Source organism: Hevea brasiliensis, chromosome 9 (genome assembly GCF_030052815.1).
Source record: "Hevea brasiliensis isolate MT/VB/25A 57/8 chromosome 9, ASM3005281v1, whole genome shotgun sequence".
In the NCBI taxonomy this organism is placed as follows: domain Eukaryota; kingdom Viridiplantae; phylum Streptophyta; class Magnoliopsida; order Malpighiales; family Euphorbiaceae; genus Hevea; species Hevea brasiliensis.
This window is the reverse complement of record NC_079501.1, coordinates 16958880-16979960: the sequence shown is the minus strand read 5'-3', so window position 1 is coordinate 16979960 and position 21081 is coordinate 16958880. Positions and strand designations below refer to the sequence as shown.

Genomic DNA, 21081 nt, shown 5'->3' with positions numbered 1-21081 from the left:
ACTATAATAATTGGAAGTATTTTTAAACCCTAATTAACACTTTTCCTTAAAATTATAATATAACAAATGTTTAGATTTAAAATTATAAGGTATATATAAATCATTTACTTATATACATATAGTTTTATAGTATTAACATTACTTCACTACTATTAGAATAATCATCTATACAACGATCAATAGTTAAATCAGCACCACCGCTATAATCACCACGTGTATAATATTACCATAATTATTATCATTAAATCATTGTTTTTAATTTAAATATAGAGGGAGATAGTCAAAGATATTTAGGGAATGATAGAAATAAAATGAATTATAGATAGAGATATTAAGATTATCATATATATATATAAGGATAAATAGAGGGAGAGAGAGATAAAGATGTGGAGAGAGATATATAGAAATGCATAAATCAATATATGTGTTGATTTCAAAATTAATACATATATTGATTTATACATTTCTATATATCATATATATAAAAATAAATAGAGGAAGAGAGAGATAAAGATGTGGAGAGAGATATATAGAAATGCATAAATCAATAGATAAAGATGTGGAGAGAGATATATAGAAATGCATAAATCAATATATGTGTTGATTTCAAAATTAATACATATATTGATTTATACATTTCTATATATCATATATATAAAGATAAATAGAGGAAGAGAGAGATAAAGATGTGGAGAGAGATATATAGAAATGCATAAATTAATATGTGTTGATTTATGCATTTCTATATATCTCGCTCCACATCTTTATCTCTCTCTCCCTCTATTTATTTTTATATATATGATAATCTTAATATATCTATCTATAACTCATTTTATTTTTATCATTCTTTAAATATCTTTGACTATCTCTCTCTATATCTAAATTAAAAGCAATGATTTAATGATGATAATTGTGGTAATATTGTACACATGGTGATTATAGCAGTGGTGCTGATTTAACTATTGATAGTTGTATATGTGACTATTCTAATAGTAGTGAAGTGTTGTTAATACTATGAAATTAGGTGTATATAAGTAAATGATTTATATATATATATATATCTTATAATTTTAAATTTAAATATTTGTTATATTATAATTTAAGGAAAAGTGTTAATTAGGGTTTAAAAATACTTCAAATTATTATAGTTTAATATTATATTTTTTAATGAAAATAATTATAAAGAATCACAAAAGAGAAAAAAAAAAGGGACAAATGGAGGGATCGAATCCTAAACCCTCTACCTTAGGAGCATGTGCCAATCGGACTATTAACTCTCATCCGATAAATTTTTGTATACACACACACAAGAGTTATTTCAAAATCAACACATATTGATTTATACATTTCTATATATATCTCTCCCTCTATTTATCTTTATATATATGATAATCTTAATATTTTTGTCTATAGCTCTTTTTATTTCTATCATTCTCTAAATATCTTTAACTAGCTCCCTCTATATTTAAATTAAAAACAATGATTTAGTGATGATAATAGTACACGTGGTGATTGTAGTAGTGATGTTAATTTAATGATTGGTTGTTGTATAAGTGATTATTCTAATAGTAGTGAAGTGGTATTAATACTGTAAAATTAGACATATATAAATAAATGATTTATATATGGAGGGATCGAACCCTAAAACCTCTATCTTATGCTTGTGAGCATGTGCCAATCGGACTATTAACTCTCATCTACTTTTAAAATCAATGAAAATATATATATATATATATATATATATATATATATATATATATATAAAGAATGTATTGTGTTATGTGCGCTTATAAATGAAAAAAAAAATGACATTTGACATAAGAAGGGCTCGAACCCTGAACCATGCTGGGATACATACTTCTATGTCAGTCGAGCTACTTATCCTTATTTAACATTTTATTACATGAAATATATATATTATACAAGCTCTAATGTGTATATATATTATTTTTTTTAAAAATATAAATATTATTTGTTAAAATTTTATATCATGTCCAGTAATATTTATTTTTATACTTATATTTAATTATTCTCTGTAATCTAATTTATTATGCTACTCATCACTGCTGCATGTAGTAGCTCATATGTGCATGCATTAATGCAATTGATACACTTCTCGAATCATCAATTATTGAATGGTGTGCATGAATGTAAGCAATAATAATTTATTACATGCACATTTTCTTTTAAATGAGCCATTAAATAAGCTAACTCATCAACTCCAAACTTTGTTATTTTTAAACTGTTTTCTCTCTTTTTTTTAAATATATAATAATAAAATTATATACATTAATACCATTTGAACTAGCTCAAATTGAGTTATTTAACATTACTCAAATTTAAATACTTTATTTCAACGAAGTTTTAAACTTTCAAAGATACTAAATGCACTCTTAATTATTTTTATGTACTTTTTTGTCATTCAAGTTTTTGGAAATGAGAAAAAAAAAAAATCCCAACACAATAATTCAAGTCCTTTTTTGTCATTCTCTTTTGTTCTTTTGGCATTAGTCATTGTTTCTCTTCTTTTTCTTCTTTTTCGTTACTCTGTTTTAGACTCTGCAGGGCCTCTGCAGACGAGGAGAAGAGAGAGAGAGAGTGAAAAGCACACAGAACGGAGCAAAGTAACAAAGCAGGTAAAGACGGTTGCTTCACTAGAAAACGCGTAAACCCTAGAGTGCTCTGTCTGTTTCCTTCATTTTCATGGAAAATCTTTCGCATTCTCGACAACAAAACGTGCTCTCCAAAAAGAGCTGCAATGGCAGCAGCACCGCCAAGTCCATTTACGACGACGTGTTCGGCGGGCCTCCCAGGTTCGGAGCCCCGACACTGTCTCCTCGGGTCGAGGACTACCGCGAGATATTCGATGGCTTCCAGGCTTCACGCGCCTCCTCGATTCCCGTGCTGGATCTCCCATTGGTCGATGAGGCGGCTGAAGTTTTCTGCGATGTGCGTAGCTCCGGTTTTGACTACGGTGAGGTTTTTGGAGGATCGAATGCCAATGATTTTGCACTGTATTACGATGAGTTGTTGATGATGGAGCAATCCAACGGTCTTGGTGATGATTCCTCCTCTGACGAGGCTTGGTATGATCATGGTGTTGTGTTAAGCATTTCTTAATGTGGTTTATGCTCTTTTGTTTCTAGTTGTCTTGTTTGTCTTTCAAGTTTGTACTACATTTTAGCTGTTTTTCTTTTTTATTTTTTATTTTTTTAAAAACTTGGGAATATTGTACATGGTAGGATACATGTTGGGACCTTTTTTGGAGGAATGGAGAACGGATGGGTGAGGAAAAGAGAGATTGCAGAAGGGCATTGAGTTTTCAGTGAAAATTTACTTTACCGATCACAAAAAGTAGTTGATCATGTGTGCAAGTGTGGTTTGTGAAGTTCAAGATTGGTTGATCAAATGTTCTGCAGGGAAATTTGTGTCATTCTTGGGAAAATCAAGGGTTTATTGATAGATTATGTTTTTCTTTGAATTGATAAAGGGGTTTTAATTGTATGTAAACATTGCTGTTTGATTCTGTTGTCCCCTTGCACATGTTAAAGGGCTTATCTGTAATTTTGAAAATGGTTTATTTTGCATGGACAATTTTGATACTTCCATCGCTATCTGCTTCTGTAAGCTGGTCTATGGCGAATTGCTGATATTACTAAATCTTTTTTTTCTTTATGGGTTCTATGTCTTTTCCTTTATCATGTAGTAAACATTAAGCATTTTTAATCTGTCCCCATCTAGGAAGTTAATTGATGATAGGATATGGTTTTCTGTTTCCTCACTCATAGGGCTCCAGCAGAAGCTGAAAATCTATCAGATGAGTCGGATCATTCCGCAAAGGAACAATGCATATCGAATGGAGACTCATATGACTCAATTGATGGCGATATGGAGTTCTACATATCTTATAATAAAGTTGGTCCAAGAAGCAATGAAAATTTGTCAAATGGGATTGCGCATATAACTCAGCCGCATTCTGTTTCTGGATGTACTTTTGTGGTTGATAAAACCTCTTCCTTGCCAAAGACAGACTATGAGTACCAACATCTGCAGGCAAGCAATGATGATCATCTCAGTATTGACTATAGTGGGGAAGTGTTTAGGGGAAGGCATCTAAGAAAAGTCATGTCATACCCGGCTAATAGTACTAATAACGATGTGCTCTTTTTTGGAGAAGATGTTAGACGTCACAAGGAATTTGTCAGGAATGGCTCTCTTCCAAATGAGATGTTTGTAACCATTTCTAATGTAAGCCTTAGAACTCAGCCCTCTCATTTGCCACCTCCTACTAGACCACCACCTCCACTAGATGTCTTAAGGGGAGATTCTGGTAAAGCAACACCAACCTGTAAAAGTGTTACCTCTGAAGAGACTGCCGGTGATAGTTCTCCTCCTTACTTTGATGTAGAGGTAGATGCAAGTTCCTCTGCTGCAGCCTCTGCTGCTGCTATTAAAGAAGCAATGGAGAAAGCTCAAGCAAAGCTCAAAAGTGCAAAAGAATCAATGGAGAGGAAGAGGGGGGGTGTTCAAAACCACTTAAAATCCGGTGCAAAGAATGACAGAAAAGACAAGGAAGAAATGTTGACTAAGATTGTTAATGGCTCTGTTAGCAGAAATGATGAGAGAGAGCAGGGAATTAGTCAAATAGAGGAGAATGGAAAAGAGTTTTCTATCTTGGAGGAGAAGAAAAAGGTTAAAAGGACAACCCAGCCAATTTCAGATTCATTAGAAGGGAAGAAACATCTAGATGTGGCCAAAAAGACTGCAGAGGAGAATCATGGAAGGGAATCCTTACCATCTCAAGTTTTTGAGAGAATCGATGGTGCTAGTGAATGGAAAGAAGCTACTCAATTTTTTGAACTGGTAACAAATAAATCTAGAAAGGCCTCTGACCAGGAAAACACTGAAAACGATTTGTTGCATAATTCAAATCTTCATGAGCGTGCAAAGAAGGGAAAAGGGGAGAATGTGGAAGCATTGCAGCAGCTTGAAAGAAATCACAAGAAAGTAAAAGCAGTTAGAGCAGATGATGAACCGGTGGACAGAAGAAGCAGTGGGAGATCAGAAGTGGTAAACAGACAGAAAGGAATTGATAAGAAGTTACAAGTGGCTCGAGAGGCTTCTAGACAGGAAGGGGATGAGAAGAAATTTCTCATGGACTGGAAACCTGTAGAAACTGAGAAGCAGCAGGCTGGAGCTGATGACTTTCAGAAACATGAGAACTATGTAGAGGTTCAACAGAAAGAAAGCAAAATTGCAGCTAGGCAGACTATGAAGCACAGGGAGAAAGGATTACGGCCAAAAGAGGATAGTAGAAGTATGGAGGATGTGAAAAAATTTACTCATGAAAAGGGAGACAGTGAAAGGAGGCAAAGAAAGGTTTTTGAGCTTGAAGAAAATGAGAGAAAGGTTAATGTGCCTCTTCAACAAGCAGAAAATGACAGAAGGCTGAAGAAGGCTGTCCATAAGCAGGAAGAAAATGAGAATATACTCAGAGAAGCTTATGAAAGAGAAGAAAATGAGAGGAGATTAAGGGAGGCGCTTAGGCGGGAAGAAAATGAGAGGAGACTGAAAGAGGCTCTTGAGAAGAAAGAGAATGAGAGGATACTGAAGGAGACTGGTGAGAAGGAAGAGAGACTGAGAAGACAAAGAGAGGCTGTTGAACGGCAAGAGAATGAGAATAGACCAAGAGAGGTTCGTGAAAGAAAAGAAAATGAGAAGAGACAGAGAGAGGCTCTTGAAAGAGAAGAAAATGAGAAGAGACAGAGAGATGCCCGTGAAAGAGAAGAAAATGAAAAGAGAAAGAGAGAGGCTCGTGAAAGAGAAGAAAATGAGAAGAGACAGAGAGAGGCTTGTGAAAGAGAAGAAAATGAGAAGAGAAAGAGAGAGGCTCGTGTAAGAGAAGAAAATGAGAAGAGATTAAAAGAGGCTCTGGAGAAGGAAGAGAATGAAAGGAGGATGAAAGAGATTGTTGAGGTGGAAGAGAGACAGAGAAGGCGAAGAGAGGCCATCGAATGGGAAGAAAATGCAAAGAGAGAAAGAGAAGAAAATGAGAAAAGGCTAAAGGAGGCTGAGAAGGAACAGAATGAGAGGAGACTAAAAGCAGCTGTTGAACATGAAGAGAATGAAAAGAGACAAAGAGAGGTCCATGAAAAAGAAGAAAATGAGAAGAATGAGCCTCGTGAAAAAGAGGGAAGTGAGAAGAGGTGCAAGGAGACTTTTGAAAGAGAAGAAATTGAACTAGAGGCTTTAGAAAGAGAAGTTGGAAAGAGACTAGAAGAGTTATGCGAGCAACAAGATAAATGCATGGCTTCAAGAAGGGCTCAGGAAGCAGAAGTAAGTGAAGTGGCACTAAAAGAGGACCATAAGCCAGAAGAGAATAGGACCTCATCTCAAGACACATGTGAGTGGGAAGAAACAGAGGCAAAACATATAGATGTTGGAGAGAGTGGAAAACAGAAGGCACTAAACAAGATGGGGAAGGATCACAGTGTATTGAATCAGGCATGTGAGTTGGGTAATGATAAGAGCCTTGGAGCAACTCAATTACCTGGCAAAAATGAGGGGAACAGCGAAAAACTAGAATTAACTAAGGAGTTTGCTAATGAAGAAACTAGCAAGATAATGAATGAACTGAGAAATGGTGAAAAGGAAGTAGCATCTGGCTTCGCCCTAGGCAACTTAGAAGATGAAAAGAGCCAATTCCTAATGGAAGATTCAACTGACACTGAACAGAACATTAGGAGTACCTTTCGAGTGGACCTGGGTATTGGAAATCAAGGGAAGAAATTTCCTTATGAAAAGAGTGAGAAAGGAAAGAATATTGAGCAAACCCAAGTTTCCCTAAATCCGGAAATCAGCAATGTCAGTTTCATGTCAGCTAAAACAGTGAAAGAATCAGTTGATAGTGCAAGGAAAATGGGAGGAGCTCAGCCAGCTGTATTCGAAGTGAAAGAAAGCATTCAAAGAACAGCTCAGCGGGTTAATACAACTCAGAGCACTGAAAGAAAAGTGAAGAATTCTCATGAGACTATTTCATCAGAAGACAAAGAAGCAGAAAGAATGAAGAGAGAAAGAGAGCTGGAAATGGAACGCCTTAGAAAGTTGGAAGAAGAGAGGGAGAGGGAAAGGGAAAGAGAGAAGGATAGGATGGCTGTTGATAAAGCAGCACTTGATACTCGTGAAAGGGCATATGCTGAAGCTCGTGAGAGGGCAGAACGGGCTGCTGTGGAAAGAGCAACTGCTGAAGCTCGACAAAGAGCACTAAATGAGGCCCGTGAAAGATTGGAGAAGGCATGTGCAGAGGCTAGGGAAAAGTCCCTAACTGATAAGGCATCTATGGAGGCCAGGCTCAGGGCAGAACGCGCAGCAGTAGAGAAAGCAACTGCAGAAGCATGGGAGCGTGCTTTTGAAAAAGCAATGGCTGAAAGAGCTCCTTTTGAGGCAAGAGAACGAGTAGAAAGATCTGTTTCAGATAAATTCTCTACTTCTTCCAGGAGTAGTGGAATGAAAGAAAGCTCTTCATCCTCTGTGAGTATATTCTTAATTGCTGTTATCATCAAGTGCACAATCTCCAACAGAATTTTAATGAATGTTAAATGTCAGGATCTACAAGATCTGCAATCCCAAGGCTCAGGCTCATTTAGTGGTTCAAGATATCAATATTCCTCCGTTTATGGTGGTGTGTATTTTTTAAGAACCATCTTCATCTTTTTTGGACAATTTTTTTTCTTGATTTTTCTTATACTTTCTACAAATATTAGTTGCTTTTTTTTCCCCATATTGCTGCTAAAACATGTATCCCTAAAAAAGAAGTTTTCTACTAAACAGAAAGATTCGAAGGAGTAGAAGGTGAGTCAGCTCTGAGGTATAAGGCTAGATTAGAGAGACATCAAAGAACAGCTGAACGTGCGGTATGGTTTTTCATGCCTTAACAGAATGACCAACATTGTTTTTAATATCAGGGGAACTAACCCTAACCTTTGGCTTTATTGCAGGCGAAAGCCTTGGCGGAGAAAAACATGCGTGATCTTTTTGCTCAAAGAGAACAAGCAGAGAGAAATGTAATTAATTTGGCAAAGAAATTTCCCAAACTCCTCCATTTTAAATAATATTGTTCACTTAAAGTCTTGAGTTAAATTTTGTTTGTAGAGATTAGCAGAAACTCTGGATGCTGATGTCAAGAGGTGGTCAAGTGGGAAAGAAGGAAATTTGCGAGCATTGCTTTCAACCTTGCAATATGTATGTTTCAGTTTCCTTGCCTATTTTTGGCATGAATATTATTTGTATTTCCAGGTGCAAGTTGCAACTATAAAAATGTAAATGCATGTTAAAAAATATAAAATAAAGCTTATATTGCTATATCCTGCTCTTGGATAAAATTTGAACATGTAATTTGAAAATATCAATTAAAATTGCAAAAATTTGTGGTTATTGTGATGTCAAGGTCTCTGGATCAGGAATGGCTTGTGAAGGTGCAATGATAGCTGTGATAGTTGAATGCATGTCTGTGTGCTAAGTATGTACTGAGGGGTTGTTTGATTCATGATTTAAATTATATAGAACATTGAATTTCCATCTTTTTGGCTGATTTGCCATTTTCTAGGTTACAAAATTTCCATGATCACCTTTTTACTGTTATTTAGGTTCTGCTAGAAATATAAATGTCTAAATATCTGCATCTAGATTTCATTTTTCATAATTGTGAATGCCTTGTTACTCAAACTTATTCTTTTATTGGCAGATACTTGGGCCTGATAGTGGTTGGCAGTCAATTCCACTGACAGAAGTTATAACTGCAGCTGCGGTGAAGAAAGCTTACAGAAAAGCTACTCTTTGTGTTCATCCTGACAAATTACAACAACGTGGTGCAAGTATTCAGCAGAAGTACATCTGTGAGAAGGTCTTTGATCTTCTGAAGGTGTGTTATTGGCATTACCAGTTCCTTTCAACTTGAGTTATGAGTAATTTTCTCTCTAAGACAAAGTGGTCTTGCATGAAAACGGGTGACAAATATCCTTTGGATAGTATGTGCCTTTTGAGAAGCAACATTCATAGCAAGGGAAAAGTCTTCATAGGAAAGTCTCCCATTTGTCCTCACTTTTTCCACCATATGCAACAAAGATTTGGTGCATTTTAGACGATTTTTATTCATAATCCTTTCCATCTCATGCGGCTATAAGGAGTCCTCTGCATGATTCATCCCACCCTTATTTTAGAATTAGAGGCAACAAATTCTTGCCCCGTTTAGGGCAAGATATACTTCTTGCTCGTTCCACTTACTATGATTAAATAGCCATCTGTCATCTCTAGAATTTACACTTTTGAGTTGGACATGAAGTCTACCTTCTAAAGCATAATTTTGTTGTGGCATAAAGCAGGAATGGTTTGATCACTTGGTATATATATGTGTGTGCGCGCACGCATGTAAAATTGTTCTTCTTATTATTTGATTGGTGGTTGATTTGCAGGAAGCTTGGAATAAATTCAACTCAGAGGAGCGGTAGCATATCCGTGCTTATTGATATCTACAGTCAGATCACCATTCTCTAAATCCAAAGTAAATATCATTATATGTATCTAATTCCTCTTTTGTAGTTTCAGAATATAATTTTATGCAAAAAGAAGTAGGAATTAAACGAAGATTATTCAAGGAAAATTACCCAATTTCCATTCCACATATAATTAGTTTGATTAAATTTTTATATCAATTCTAAGAAGATTTAAAAAAAAAAAAAAAGGATTTAACCAGAAAGAAGAGTGATCTGATGTAAATTTTATCTTTATATTCATTGCGTAGTTTGAACTTCGAAGATCATGATTGACAGTAGCAATCTATAATTGAAAATTTGAAATGATGCTTACGACTCACGGAACGCATGAACTTTACTAATGAATGCCATATGTTTGTTTATTTGCTATCCCGTGATTTTTCTTTTTAAGATAAAATTCATTAAAGGCCTTCAAAAGGCAGATTGAAGATAGAAAGCACAATGCGACCGGCAAGAAGCATGGTGCCGTATAACATAGGAGGAGAACTTTCAGTGAGAAACAGCATCGCATCTGACCGGGGAGAGCACCGTCGGTCTCTGCTTGTCTCAACGAACAACAACAGGCAAACTAAAATGAGCAGTAAACATAACCTTCGACTAAGAGCCAAATTTATATACTCGAGGAAGATTTGGAAAAACAAAGGGTTCGATGAACTACTAAGCTGAAGATTGTAGAAGCCATTACGGTCAACGAAGGGAGGATATGAAGGCTCTCTTTGGCGTTCGAATCGTGCCTTTTAAGTCGCCATAGCTATTGGTGTTGACCCCTCGAGAAATCTCCACCGGCCACTGCTCTCTCACACCGTTATCTCATATAGATCCACTGGAGCTCAATTATCTTCCACAAGGAACATGGCTGAAGAAGTGCAAAAGTACAAGACCTAAACCATCTCTGGTGAGAACCGCAACCACGATAGAACCTACAAAAGACATCACACAAACACAAGCAAACAGAGGAAACACTGAGCAGATCATAATCTCACACAAAATAGCCACAAATAGCCCCCCAAAATTAACGCTTGCCTGCCCAAAATTCAACTAAAAATATCTACAACCCTCCACACATTGAGTGAGGAAGCAGACAGCCTCCCCTGTTCATAGAGGCATAGTGAAACTGCTGAGGACGAAGCAGAAAAGGAGTCTGAAACCTTAGAAAGAAAGAGAGAACTCGAAATAGAGAAAAGGGAGACCTCCTCTCTATTAAAAAATTCCCGTGATATTCAACTAGGCACTAGCTAGGTTGAATTATTATCCCAAAAATTACGAGGTATCAGATTTTATCTCTATTTTTTGTTGTGTTATTATTATTGTCATTATTATTATTATTATTATTATTATTATTATTATTATTATTATTATTTGCTTTTTGCAAATTTAATTTGAATTGTTTAATTATAAATTATAATTTATTAAAATAATTGTAAAAAGGGGTGATTATAAGGGCAGGAAAAAGAATGTGTGCGGATTACTTCTGCCATCCAGATGATAATTGCTTTTGGAGTTTAAGTAATAATTTAATTCTTAAATTTTAAATCTATGAGTAAATAAGTTTTTTTTTTCTATTAAATTTTAGTTCTATTTATCGTTAATTATAAGTGAAACAATAATATATATATATATATATATATATATATATATATATATATTGAGGAATATCAACCCTGTGACACGTATACTTGATTTTGTATCATTCTGATCAACATCTAGCATAATTATTGGATTACTTTGTATTTTAATTATAATTATTATATTACTTAATTTTCTATTTTCATTCCTTAATAGAATAGTGATTTTTTTTTAATACAAAAAAAATTATATGTAGTGATGCAAGAAAAACTAGTTTTGGAGCTCTTGGAAGGGGCCGAACGGCAATTTTATTATGGGAATTTCTGGTTACATGGACGGTTGCCCCACGCCCCGGGTTGCTGAGGTGGTAGGGCTCCTAGAGGTTCTTAGGGCTTGGAAACAATAGTTGTAATGCAGTGATTGAAATGGATTCCAAGGAAGTGGTCAATGCTCTTCATTCTGTAGATGAGGATTGCACTGAATTTGATTAAATTGTTAAAGATTGCAGAAGTATGTTGTTGCAAGGGTCAAATTGGACCGTGATTTAGATTCGGCAATAAATTAATTTGGTTGCTCATAGTTTTACTTAGGATGGGTTTATTATACTAATTTCTTTTTGTGATTTGAGTTCCTGAACTCTTTATGTAATGTTTTTATAAATAATCTGTTGATCTGAGTTTAGTTAATTAAATCTTTAATGTTAAATTTTTTTCATAGGTATTTATTAATAAAATAATTAATTTTAAAAAAATTAAAATAATATATACACTTTTCATTATATTAAAAAATAATAATAAAAAGTCTGATACGTAAGTGAATGTTTAGTTAAGGTAGCAATGTAAGAAAGCACATCTTCTAATACAATGTATATTTTTGGTGTACTGATGCTGAGAAGCCAAGATCAAGGATTAGAAACTAGCTATTGAAACTGACGACTGTTCTTCAGTTATTATGTCCTTTGCTAAGTAGTGAATGTGAGGTGCGAATCGCTCAATCGAAAGAGATGACCATTATAGGCTAGTCTCCACCTCCTTATTGTTTGAGTAAATATATATATATATATATATTGTGATGGCTGGAGATGCAGAAGAAGTCAATAGAAACTCCAATGTTTTCAAATAAAACAGGCTCACCAAACCAAATATTAAAACGCATGCAAAAGAATACTATATATATAGATAGCAGCAAGCCAAATATGACTTACAGCTCTCTCTTTCTTTCTTTCATATATGTAAAGTAATTTCCGGCAAAATTTCTCACCATCAAAACCATGTTGAGAGCATTCAGCACAAGGAGAAGCCGTCGCGGCGGCTACGAAAGGTTAGTCGCTGACGAGTCTGCCATTGCTGCTTCCGATGAGCTGGGAACCTTGAAGAGGTCTAAAACCTTGCCTGCATCTCCAGCACTTCGCTCCTCGACAGCCAAATTTTCATCAGAATCTGGCTTTCCAAATGATTCTCAATCTCATCAGCATCCAGTGAAGTCATCAGCAAGAAATAAGGCTAACAAGAGTCATCCACTCCTTAGTCTGTTTGATGCTCGCCGGAAGAGGAAAACTACGGCTAAGCCGGAATTTACAAGGTATTTAGAATATCTTAGGGAGGGAGGCGTCTGGGATGTCAATTCAAATATGCCTGTCATTTATTACAAATGACAGCTCTCTCTCTCTATATGCATGTATTAGGATTTAATTAAGTTTTTTAGCCGAATAATTAGGGTTTATACATACGAATTTCAGCTCAAAAGTTTACAGTCGGAGACTAGATTTCAAAATTGGTCTCAATTTGTGATGAATATATATATATATGTATTCATGATTGCTGGATATATTGAACTTTGAAAACTTCTAATCTTATATTATAAATTTATAATGATCTAGTTGATATAAATAATAGCAGGTAGCTATATTAACATATAAATTTTTTTTTGTTTTTTTGAAAAAAAAAAGCCAAAAGGTTCATTATTTATGTTGTGTTGTATTGTCCTTATAACATATAGATGGTTCAGTAGTTAAATGTGTAGATATAAAATATAGTCAAGATGGGTGGCTTTTGAGAAAAACAATGTGCGTATTATATATCGAGTCAAATCGTGAATTTTAAGGTGATATTTTGCTCAAGCCAACAAGTAATTGGTGCTTGTTCAAACTTCAGGCAATGCTTAATTAATTTTCAAATATGCTCAAATTAATAAATAATTTGGATGGATACAATTTTAGAATTCCAACTCATAAACTCGCTATCCTGAAGGTAACTTAATTAATTATGGCATCACTAACATCTCATTGAGTCATGGGCGCTTCCAGTTGCAGCCTAAGATCAAGTCCTCGCATATTATTCCTCATCTACGTTATTACTATACTGTGGAAGTTCTATAATTGCATGTAGGTTATCAAAGCAATATATATTACAAATTCAAAAGATTTTCAACTCTAATAATAGTAGAAATTGATGTATGTGCACCCCCATCTGATCAAAATTAATTAAAACAATTTAAATAAGATGAAAGTAAAATCAAATGATCAAATTTTAGGTTTTTCTTTTTGTTCAAGAGATTAAATTTCTAGTTTACTTGAACATTTATGTAATAATAGTAGAAATTGATCAAACTAGAAATTCATTATTAGCCAAATTTTTTTATTAAAAAAATAAAATGATTTAAAAAAAAATTTGAGTATTTGAATTTAATTAAAATTAAATCAAAATAAATTGAATCGAAATCATTAGAGGACTTTAAGGGTCCATTTAAGTTCATACCTAAACTGAAAATTGGCCTATGGACAAGCTTAGTTCTAATTTTATGCTAATTCATATATATATATATATATTAACATAGTGATTTTTAACTAAGGAAGTGTTTAGTGCAAGACTAACAAGTGATAATTATTACCCTTGTAGCTTTTGACCTTTTATTAATGTTATTTAGATATTAAAAAAATATATTAACTTTTTATTTTATTAATATTTATATTTTCTTTGAATGTTAAATGTTAACTTTGGAACTTAAGTTAATAATTAACCTTCTTAAAAGTTAATACTTATAATGATAACTTTAATTTTTAAATTTTTAACCTTTTACTAAACACTCTCTAAATTAAAAAGGTAAATTGTTACAATATATAAAAATTAACTCGTAATGTTAGCAATTAAACAAAGGTATTGTCCAAAAAGAGATTTTTTCACAATTTTATCATAAAATTTATTTTTTAATAAAAATATCTTCAACTTTGAATTTTTTACAATCTTTAAAAAAATCTCAAACTTTACATTTTTTATAATTGTTGCTCAAACCTTTTTTTTTTTTTAATAATTATACTTTGAAATTTGAATTTTACTATAATTAACTCTCATTGTACTCTGCGGTTGCCCTATTCGATACTAACAGAAGTGTTAGGTCTACACTTCTAGTCCCTAAATTAATATTAATTAAACTTAATTTACAATAAAAGAAAAAAAATATATTTCTAGTGAAATTGATATCACTTCCACCAACGTCTTACAAAGCCATTCAATATTAATATCCAACACCTACTTACTCTATTATCATCTACCAACATGCTTATCCCTTAGTACTGTATCAAAGCATACAGCCTTAAAACATGATTCGTTAATTCATTAATTATTGAAAATTAAATTTAATTAGTTTTAATTTGAGGAGTTAAAAATAATAAATTGATAATTTTTTTATAATTTAATAAGACAATTAATGATAGGATTTAATTATAATAAATTTTAAAATTCATAATATGTTTGTTAAAAATATAATTTAAGATATAATTCACTGTGGCATAGACGTAAGGATATAATTATAAAAAATTTAAAGCAATTTTCATTAAAAAAATAAGATAAAATTGTAAAAAACCTCAAATTTGAAGAAACAAATAATACATATTAGGCAGAAAATACATGCAAGTAGTAAAATTCTAAATTTAATATAATCCCATCGTCTTATTTAAAATTTTATGATATAAGTTAATGTTCCTAGTAAGTAATTTTTAATTTACATATATTTCTCAAAATATTATAAAAAATTATACAATAAAATACTATTATCTTTTCATAGCTTCTGTTGACTCATCTAATAATATTAATGCAATTTAAAAATTAAAAAAAATTACATAATAAAAATCAATTCTTTTATATAAAATTAGATGAGTAGCATCAAATATAAATTCAAATATTGGTCTTTTTAAATGTATCAATTTTTTTTTTATAGTCATGAATATTTTTATCTCAATTTATATATACCAAGATTAAATTCTTATTTTTATGATTAAAAAAATTAAATTCTTTTTTAAGTAATATTAAGAATATACTTTATTGTTTTAATTTAATAAAAAAAATAAATTTTAATTAATAATAATAATAATAAAAAAATCCTGGATTTCGAAAATGTACTAGTTCTTGATGTTTTAGCGGTGCAGGACAAATGATGGGTTGTTGGCAATTGAAGTCAAACAACATTTCTTCAATCATTACTGTTGCTTAACATAATTCAACGCCGTCTTCTCCCATCATTTCATTTCGTCAATAGGTGTTGGTCAGCAGGAAGAGCCCAGAAGGTACACAAATTATCTTTTTTTTTTTCTTTAAAAAATATATTTGAGACTTAATATATATATATATATATATAATTTTATCGTTATTAAGATGATTTTAATACGAATAAATTAAAATTTATTGATATTTTATTAATTTAATTTAAATTATTCAATAAAAATATTTGTAATTTATTTATTTATTTTTTTCTTTCGGTGGACAAAATCACGATAATGTTAACAGAATACTTAATAAAAAGAGGAAAAGACGTCTTCGGCGCCTTTTTCGTCACATCATACGTAATGGCTTAGCGTTAGCTTTAGACTAACGCTATGCAGATGCTTGTAAATTATTACTAGTCTCTCCTCTTCCTCTATATTTGCTTCTTTTAACTTTTTTCATAAATTAATTAAATAAAATTTATATTTCTAATAAAACACTATGCTGTACCATAAATTCACTCGAAAATTTTTAATAAGTTAGTAAATATTATACATAAATACTTGAATTTTTTTAAAAAAAATTGAGTAGATTATATATTTAAATAGATGTTTAAAACTGGAAACTAATATTAAATTTAGGATTAATTATCCTATTATATATATTTAATTTGATTTTTTTCCATATGATATATATTAATGGAAAAAGGCAGTTTAATTTATAAACCTTCCTATTTTTTGAATTTTGTTTCTTAAAATTAGGAAATTATATAATCTATTGCCATAATAATTAATTAATTAATTAATTAATAAAATAAAAATTATTAATTTAAAATAATAGAAAACTTCCAAGCACTTTGCAGGTGCTTTCGAATTAATGACAAGACGAAAGTGCCCTTAGTTATTTGCTCACGTGACTTGGTCACAATAGCATTTGAAAATTTGAAGATGTGTGCACATGCGTCATACGTGTGCTATAGAAATTTTAGTTTTAAATTTTTTATTAAACGGTGAGGGATATTTCCAATAATAGTGAGAAAAGAGGACGATTCAAATATTTGCGGAGAGGAGAGGCGAATGGGGTGACCACTGGGCAGCAAGAAGCGGTCGTTGCGATAAAGGCTTGGTTGTCTCTCTCTCACTGTAAATAAAACTTTTTGTTTTTCTTTTTATCTTTGCCTTGTTCTTCAAGGTGAGGTCAGGGGAAGGCAGAGTATTCAACTCCAATCCAAAATTAAAATCAACTATCACATGTCATGATTTTCTTCAGCTTCTCATCAACTCTTCTCTGATTCTCTCTCTCAATTAGGGTTTCTCTCCTCCATCATCTGCTTTCAGGTAGCTATACCTGTGCCTATACCTATATCTCACCTTATTATTCATTTCTTCCTTCTTTTTTTAAAAAAAGTTTTTTTTTTTATTTTCAAAAAGAATTATTATTGATGTTATTTTGATCTTCTGCTTGGTTGCTGATAAAAAAAATGTTAATAGCGGCTAAATGGCTGCGAGTAATTAGGATTTTTAGGATTATAGTTTGTTGTGGAGGATTGTATGTTTTCTAATCTTTTCATCAGCTATCTTACGAATATAGTTTCATTCAATTAGGTAATTTACGGTTTCTTTGCTTTGCTATGTATATCTTAGTTTTTTTTTTTCTTTATTTCTTTCGAGTTAGAATTTGTGTAGAATATAATTTTTTTTTTAATTTTTTTTGTAAAATTTATTTCTGCTAGGAACGGAACATTAGCTCCCTTCAGAAAACAAATTTGTCCAATTTTTCATCAATTAATGGAATTTGTGTCTCTGTTCTGGTTCTACATTATGGATTCAAGGCGGTCTTCATTATTATTATGGAGTACTAGAGATCACTAAATTTTCAATCTGAGCAAAATTTTATTGGCTTTTATAAATAGGGGAAGGTGCGACTAGAGAAATTATTCATTGCTGTGCTTGAATCCTCTCTCCTTATTTTAAGGTATAATTGAAATATTGTGAGTATTAGGTGCACTTTTTGTTATTGTACCTAGTATTCTGTAAATTTCAGGAGCGGGTGTATTGTGCAGTGGTAGCTTTGTTTTTCTTTTCTTATAACTTGTTTTAGTTTTTATTGCTTAAGTTTTTTATTTTATATTCGCTATCTTGCAGCTTTATTAAGGTGGTTTAATCTGGCATGTTTTGATTTATATGGTTGCATTTGCATATGCTTTGTTACGGCTCTTTTGAATTTCCTCCCTTTCTCATGCTGATCAGTTGTTTTGGTTAATTTGATTATGATGGTTGATAATGCAGAGCCATGCCTACGTTTACTGCAATAGCTCTGGATAGGTTGTTAGAACCTGGAGCTTCTAAATCTGTTGACAAGTCTGTTCCTAGTTCAAACCCTGTTCCAAAACCAAATTTTCCCCCAAAAACAAGACCTGTGCCTAATTCAAAACTGGAGAGAAGAAATAATACATCAGCCACAGAGAGGAAAGTTAGTTGCCCTCAGATATCTCCAGCGCTCTATGCAACTCCTGAAGTAACCCCACTCCCTGATTCACCATCTTCATTCACTCCTTCACCATATATCATTAACCACAAGCGGCGTGGGCCACGCCTTTTGAAGAGCTTTTCTGAGGATGACGTAGCTTCTCGCAGGAAAACTTTGGATGAGATGAATGGGAGTGCAAAGGGTTCAGAAAATAATGTTGTGGATTCAGCTAGAGATCGTACTGTTACTTTTGCCATTTCTGATTTTGAAGGGAGGCATGTAAATGGTGTCCAGGATAGTCCACCGATTACAGGAGAGATTGTAAACGGTGCCCATGAGGCCTCTAGTGAAGGGGAGCATATGAACGGTGTCCATGATGGTGAAATAGGAGGCAGTAATGGGGAATTTAAAAGTAGAAATGCTATGAATGGCTTGGCCATGGAAATGGATGTGCTGAAGGATGTTGCATTGAATTCAGAAAGGGATGTTGATACTGAGGATTTCTTTGATCCTCGGGAATCAATTAGTTACTCTAGTAACACTGATAATGAGGGAAATTCTGTGGTGGAAAGTTCTGTGAAACTCGCTGCAACTACACCAGTGGGAGAATTCTATGATGCTTGGGAAGGTACTTTAGTTTTATTGCTACAAGTTCTTGTGTGTTTATTTTTGTGTATATTGTCCATTTGTTGTTGGACAATTTAGCATAGGATGCCTATTTTTTCTTTAGCTTTTCCATATTCTGTATTGCTATCTTGCTTTTAACTTTGCATATTTGCGAGAAGTATCTCATTTTTATAAGAGAAAGCACGTAAACTCTCAGAAGCATATATATTGATTCTGCATGTGCGTGTAACTTATTTTGAAATATAGGTGTCGGATTTGTCATTTCCATAGCCATTTAGTATTTTTAAGCATTGTTAGCTGTGTAACTACTTTATTATTGATTTCATAGCATAATTAGCAAGCTTACTTGAGTTGTTTTCTGTCTATAGAGCTTTCCTCTGAGAGTGGGCATCAGACTTCCCTCCGTGACATTGAAGCTGAATTGCGTGAAATGAGACTAAATTTATTGATGGAGTTAGAGAAGCGAAAGCAAGCAGAAGAAACTCTATACAATGTGCAAATTCAATGGCAGAGGATCAGGCAACAATTAGCCCTCGTAGGATTGACTCTCCCGGCATTTCCCATTACTGTTGAGGATGAGCTGTCTCCGGGTATTGATCCGGCAGAAGAGCTGTGCCAGCAGGTATGTGTTGCTCGGTTTGTGTCAGATTCCATTGGGAGGGGCATTGCAAAAGCTGAGGTGGAGATGGAGAAAGAAGCTCAGATTGACGCAAAGAACTTTGAGATTGCTCGATTGTGGGATCGGCTTCATTATTATGAGGCTGTGAATCAAGAAATGTCTCAGAGGAACCAAGAAGCTGTAGGTCAGATTTCTGTACCATGAATAGCCCATTATTTGGTTAATTGCTTATACATCTTGACCCGTGGGTTTGGAAAAATCATTATCCCTTCTTTTTTTTTTTTTAATTTTTTATTGAATGCATCAACTTTGGATAGAAGTGAGATGAGTAACTAGTAGTAACTATTAATTGGATAATATAAAAGTATAGCTATTACTGGATAATAATCTAAAATTTGTTTTCTTGTTAAATTGTTTGTGATGTAGTGTTCTTTTACATCATTGTGATAATAGTTAGGAAATCAAAACGCAATTGTTGTGCAACTACTGTAATTACCTTAAATTTTAACTTGGTGGATTTCTTACTGGTGTAATTGGTATGGGTTTATAGCTGTGTTTAAAAACTGATTTTGCAACTGTTAGTTAAGGAGACGGTCAAATGTTAAAAGAGGTCAATTGAAAGATTGGACTATGGGTAGAGTGGTGATGCGAACATGGGATAATGACTCTGCTGTATTTGCCTTATTATCTGGCAGACAATAAAAATTTATGAAGATAAATATGTATTACTGCTGGCATTTTGCTTTTTTAATCTTTTGCTGACTGTTTTTGCAGAGATGGCTCGGCGTAATAGGCAGGTTGGGAAAAGAAGGCAGCGATGGGTTTGGGGATCAATTGCTACAGTAATTACCCTTGGCACTGCAGCTTTAGCATGGTCTTACTTTCCATCAGCAAAAGGATCATCTTCCAATGATGATTCTATGGTTCCTGAACATGATGATGCAGCTAAGTGAAGTATTCAGTCAGTCAAAAGAATATGATGTTGTAGAACAAAAGAGAATAAAAGGTTGTTTATGCCAACATGTTAATAGCAAGTTGCATTTTCCCTGTCTGAAAGAGCATGGTATCATGAAAATCATTATGGTACATCATATCCGTTGCTAGTAATGCGGGAGGCAGCAAATTTTGATTTTGATCAATCATTACTTGAAATTATTTTCCAACTTTTTTGGCGGGTTTGAAGGCTATAGATGTGCATTTGCATATATGAAAGAGTTTGTTAGGTTCTGTTGAAGAACCTTTTTTATTCAAGCCATTGTTCTTGTTCTTTGACCCTGAAAATCTTATCAGGAACTAGATCGAGGATAATGCAATTGATACCTTGAAACATGTTCATGCCCTTGCTAAGAATGATGCCAAGTAATGCTTTTGAGTACTATTTTGTAGAATACTGTTGGCATCTTGTAATTCAATTTGATTGCAATCAGCATCCACGATCTTCTTGTAACATGTTTGGGATTGCTTGAGGAAATTTCAATGTTATGTTGTATTTGGTTGTGCGTATTACGTATGTTGCGGGCTTGTTTGTTAAAGGCACGTCTGCCAAATGCCTGTAAAGGTGAGAGCAGAGAAGTGGATGTCTTTTGGAAAGTGCGCGTCTTCTTAGCTCCTTCTAGGCGCAGGGCCTTAGGTATAAGTTTCTAATTTCCACCTCTGGCAGGCACTTGCATCAGGCATCGATCATCAGCGAAAGGACACTATCACTAGACTTGGAGAATTTTTTATCTACTGACGGTTGAAAGCTCGTCATAATTGCTGTTGCCAGTTTTGG

At 33.3% G+C, this 21081-nt stretch overlaps 3 protein-coding genes across 5 annotated transcripts; all 3 read left to right on the top strand.

Annotated features, from left to right (window-relative positions):
• The first annotated feature begins 2523 nt into the window (after positions 1 to 2523).
• Positions 2524 to 9658, top strand: LOC110663565 (uncharacterized). 2 transcript variants are annotated; one of them, XM_021822917.2, is made up of 8 exons: positions 2527 to 3086; positions 3789 to 7530; positions 7606 to 7681; positions 7831 to 7913; positions 7998 to 8063; positions 8152 to 8241; positions 8744 to 8920; positions 9471 to 9658. In XM_021822917.2, exons 1-8 carry the CDS (start codon positions 2704 to 2706, stop codon positions 9504 to 9506), a joined length of 4653 nt encoding a protein of 1550 aa, XP_021678609.2. In that variant the 5' UTR covers positions 2527 to 2703; the 3' UTR covers positions 9507 to 9658. The 2 variants fall into 2 exon arrangements, with proteins under 2 accessions (XP_058009169.1, XP_021678609.2); XM_058153186.1 differs by lacking the exons at positions 7998 to 8063; positions 8152 to 8241; positions 8744 to 8920; positions 9471 to 9658 and having other exon boundaries at positions 2524 to 3086; positions 7813 to 7869.
• Positions 9659 to 12264: 2606 nt separating this feature from the next.
• Positions 12265 to 12972, top strand: LOC110663542 (uncharacterized). The gene has a single exon (XM_021822889.2). The coding sequence runs from the start codon at positions 12388 to 12390 to the stop codon at positions 12769 to 12771; it is 384 nt and encodes a 127-aa protein (XP_021678581.2). The 5' UTR covers positions 12265 to 12387; the 3' UTR covers positions 12772 to 12972.
• A 3641-nt stretch (positions 12973 to 16613) lies between these two features.
• LOC110663564 (uncharacterized) lies at positions 16614 to 20813 on the top strand. Of its 2 annotated transcripts, none has more exons than XM_021822915.2 (4): positions 16614 to 16932; positions 17884 to 18692; positions 19060 to 19494; positions 20085 to 20813. In XM_021822915.2, the coding sequence occupies exons 2-4, from the start codon at positions 17888 to 17890 to the stop codon at positions 20261 to 20263; spliced, it is 1419 nt and encodes a 472-aa protein (XP_021678607.2). In that variant the 5' UTR covers positions 16614 to 16932; positions 17884 to 17887; the 3' UTR covers positions 20264 to 20813. The 2 variants fall into 2 exon arrangements, with proteins under 2 accessions (XP_021678607.2, XP_021678608.2); XM_021822916.2 differs by having other exon boundaries at positions 16636 to 16720.
• The last annotated feature ends 268 nt before the right edge of the window (positions 20814 to 21081 follow it).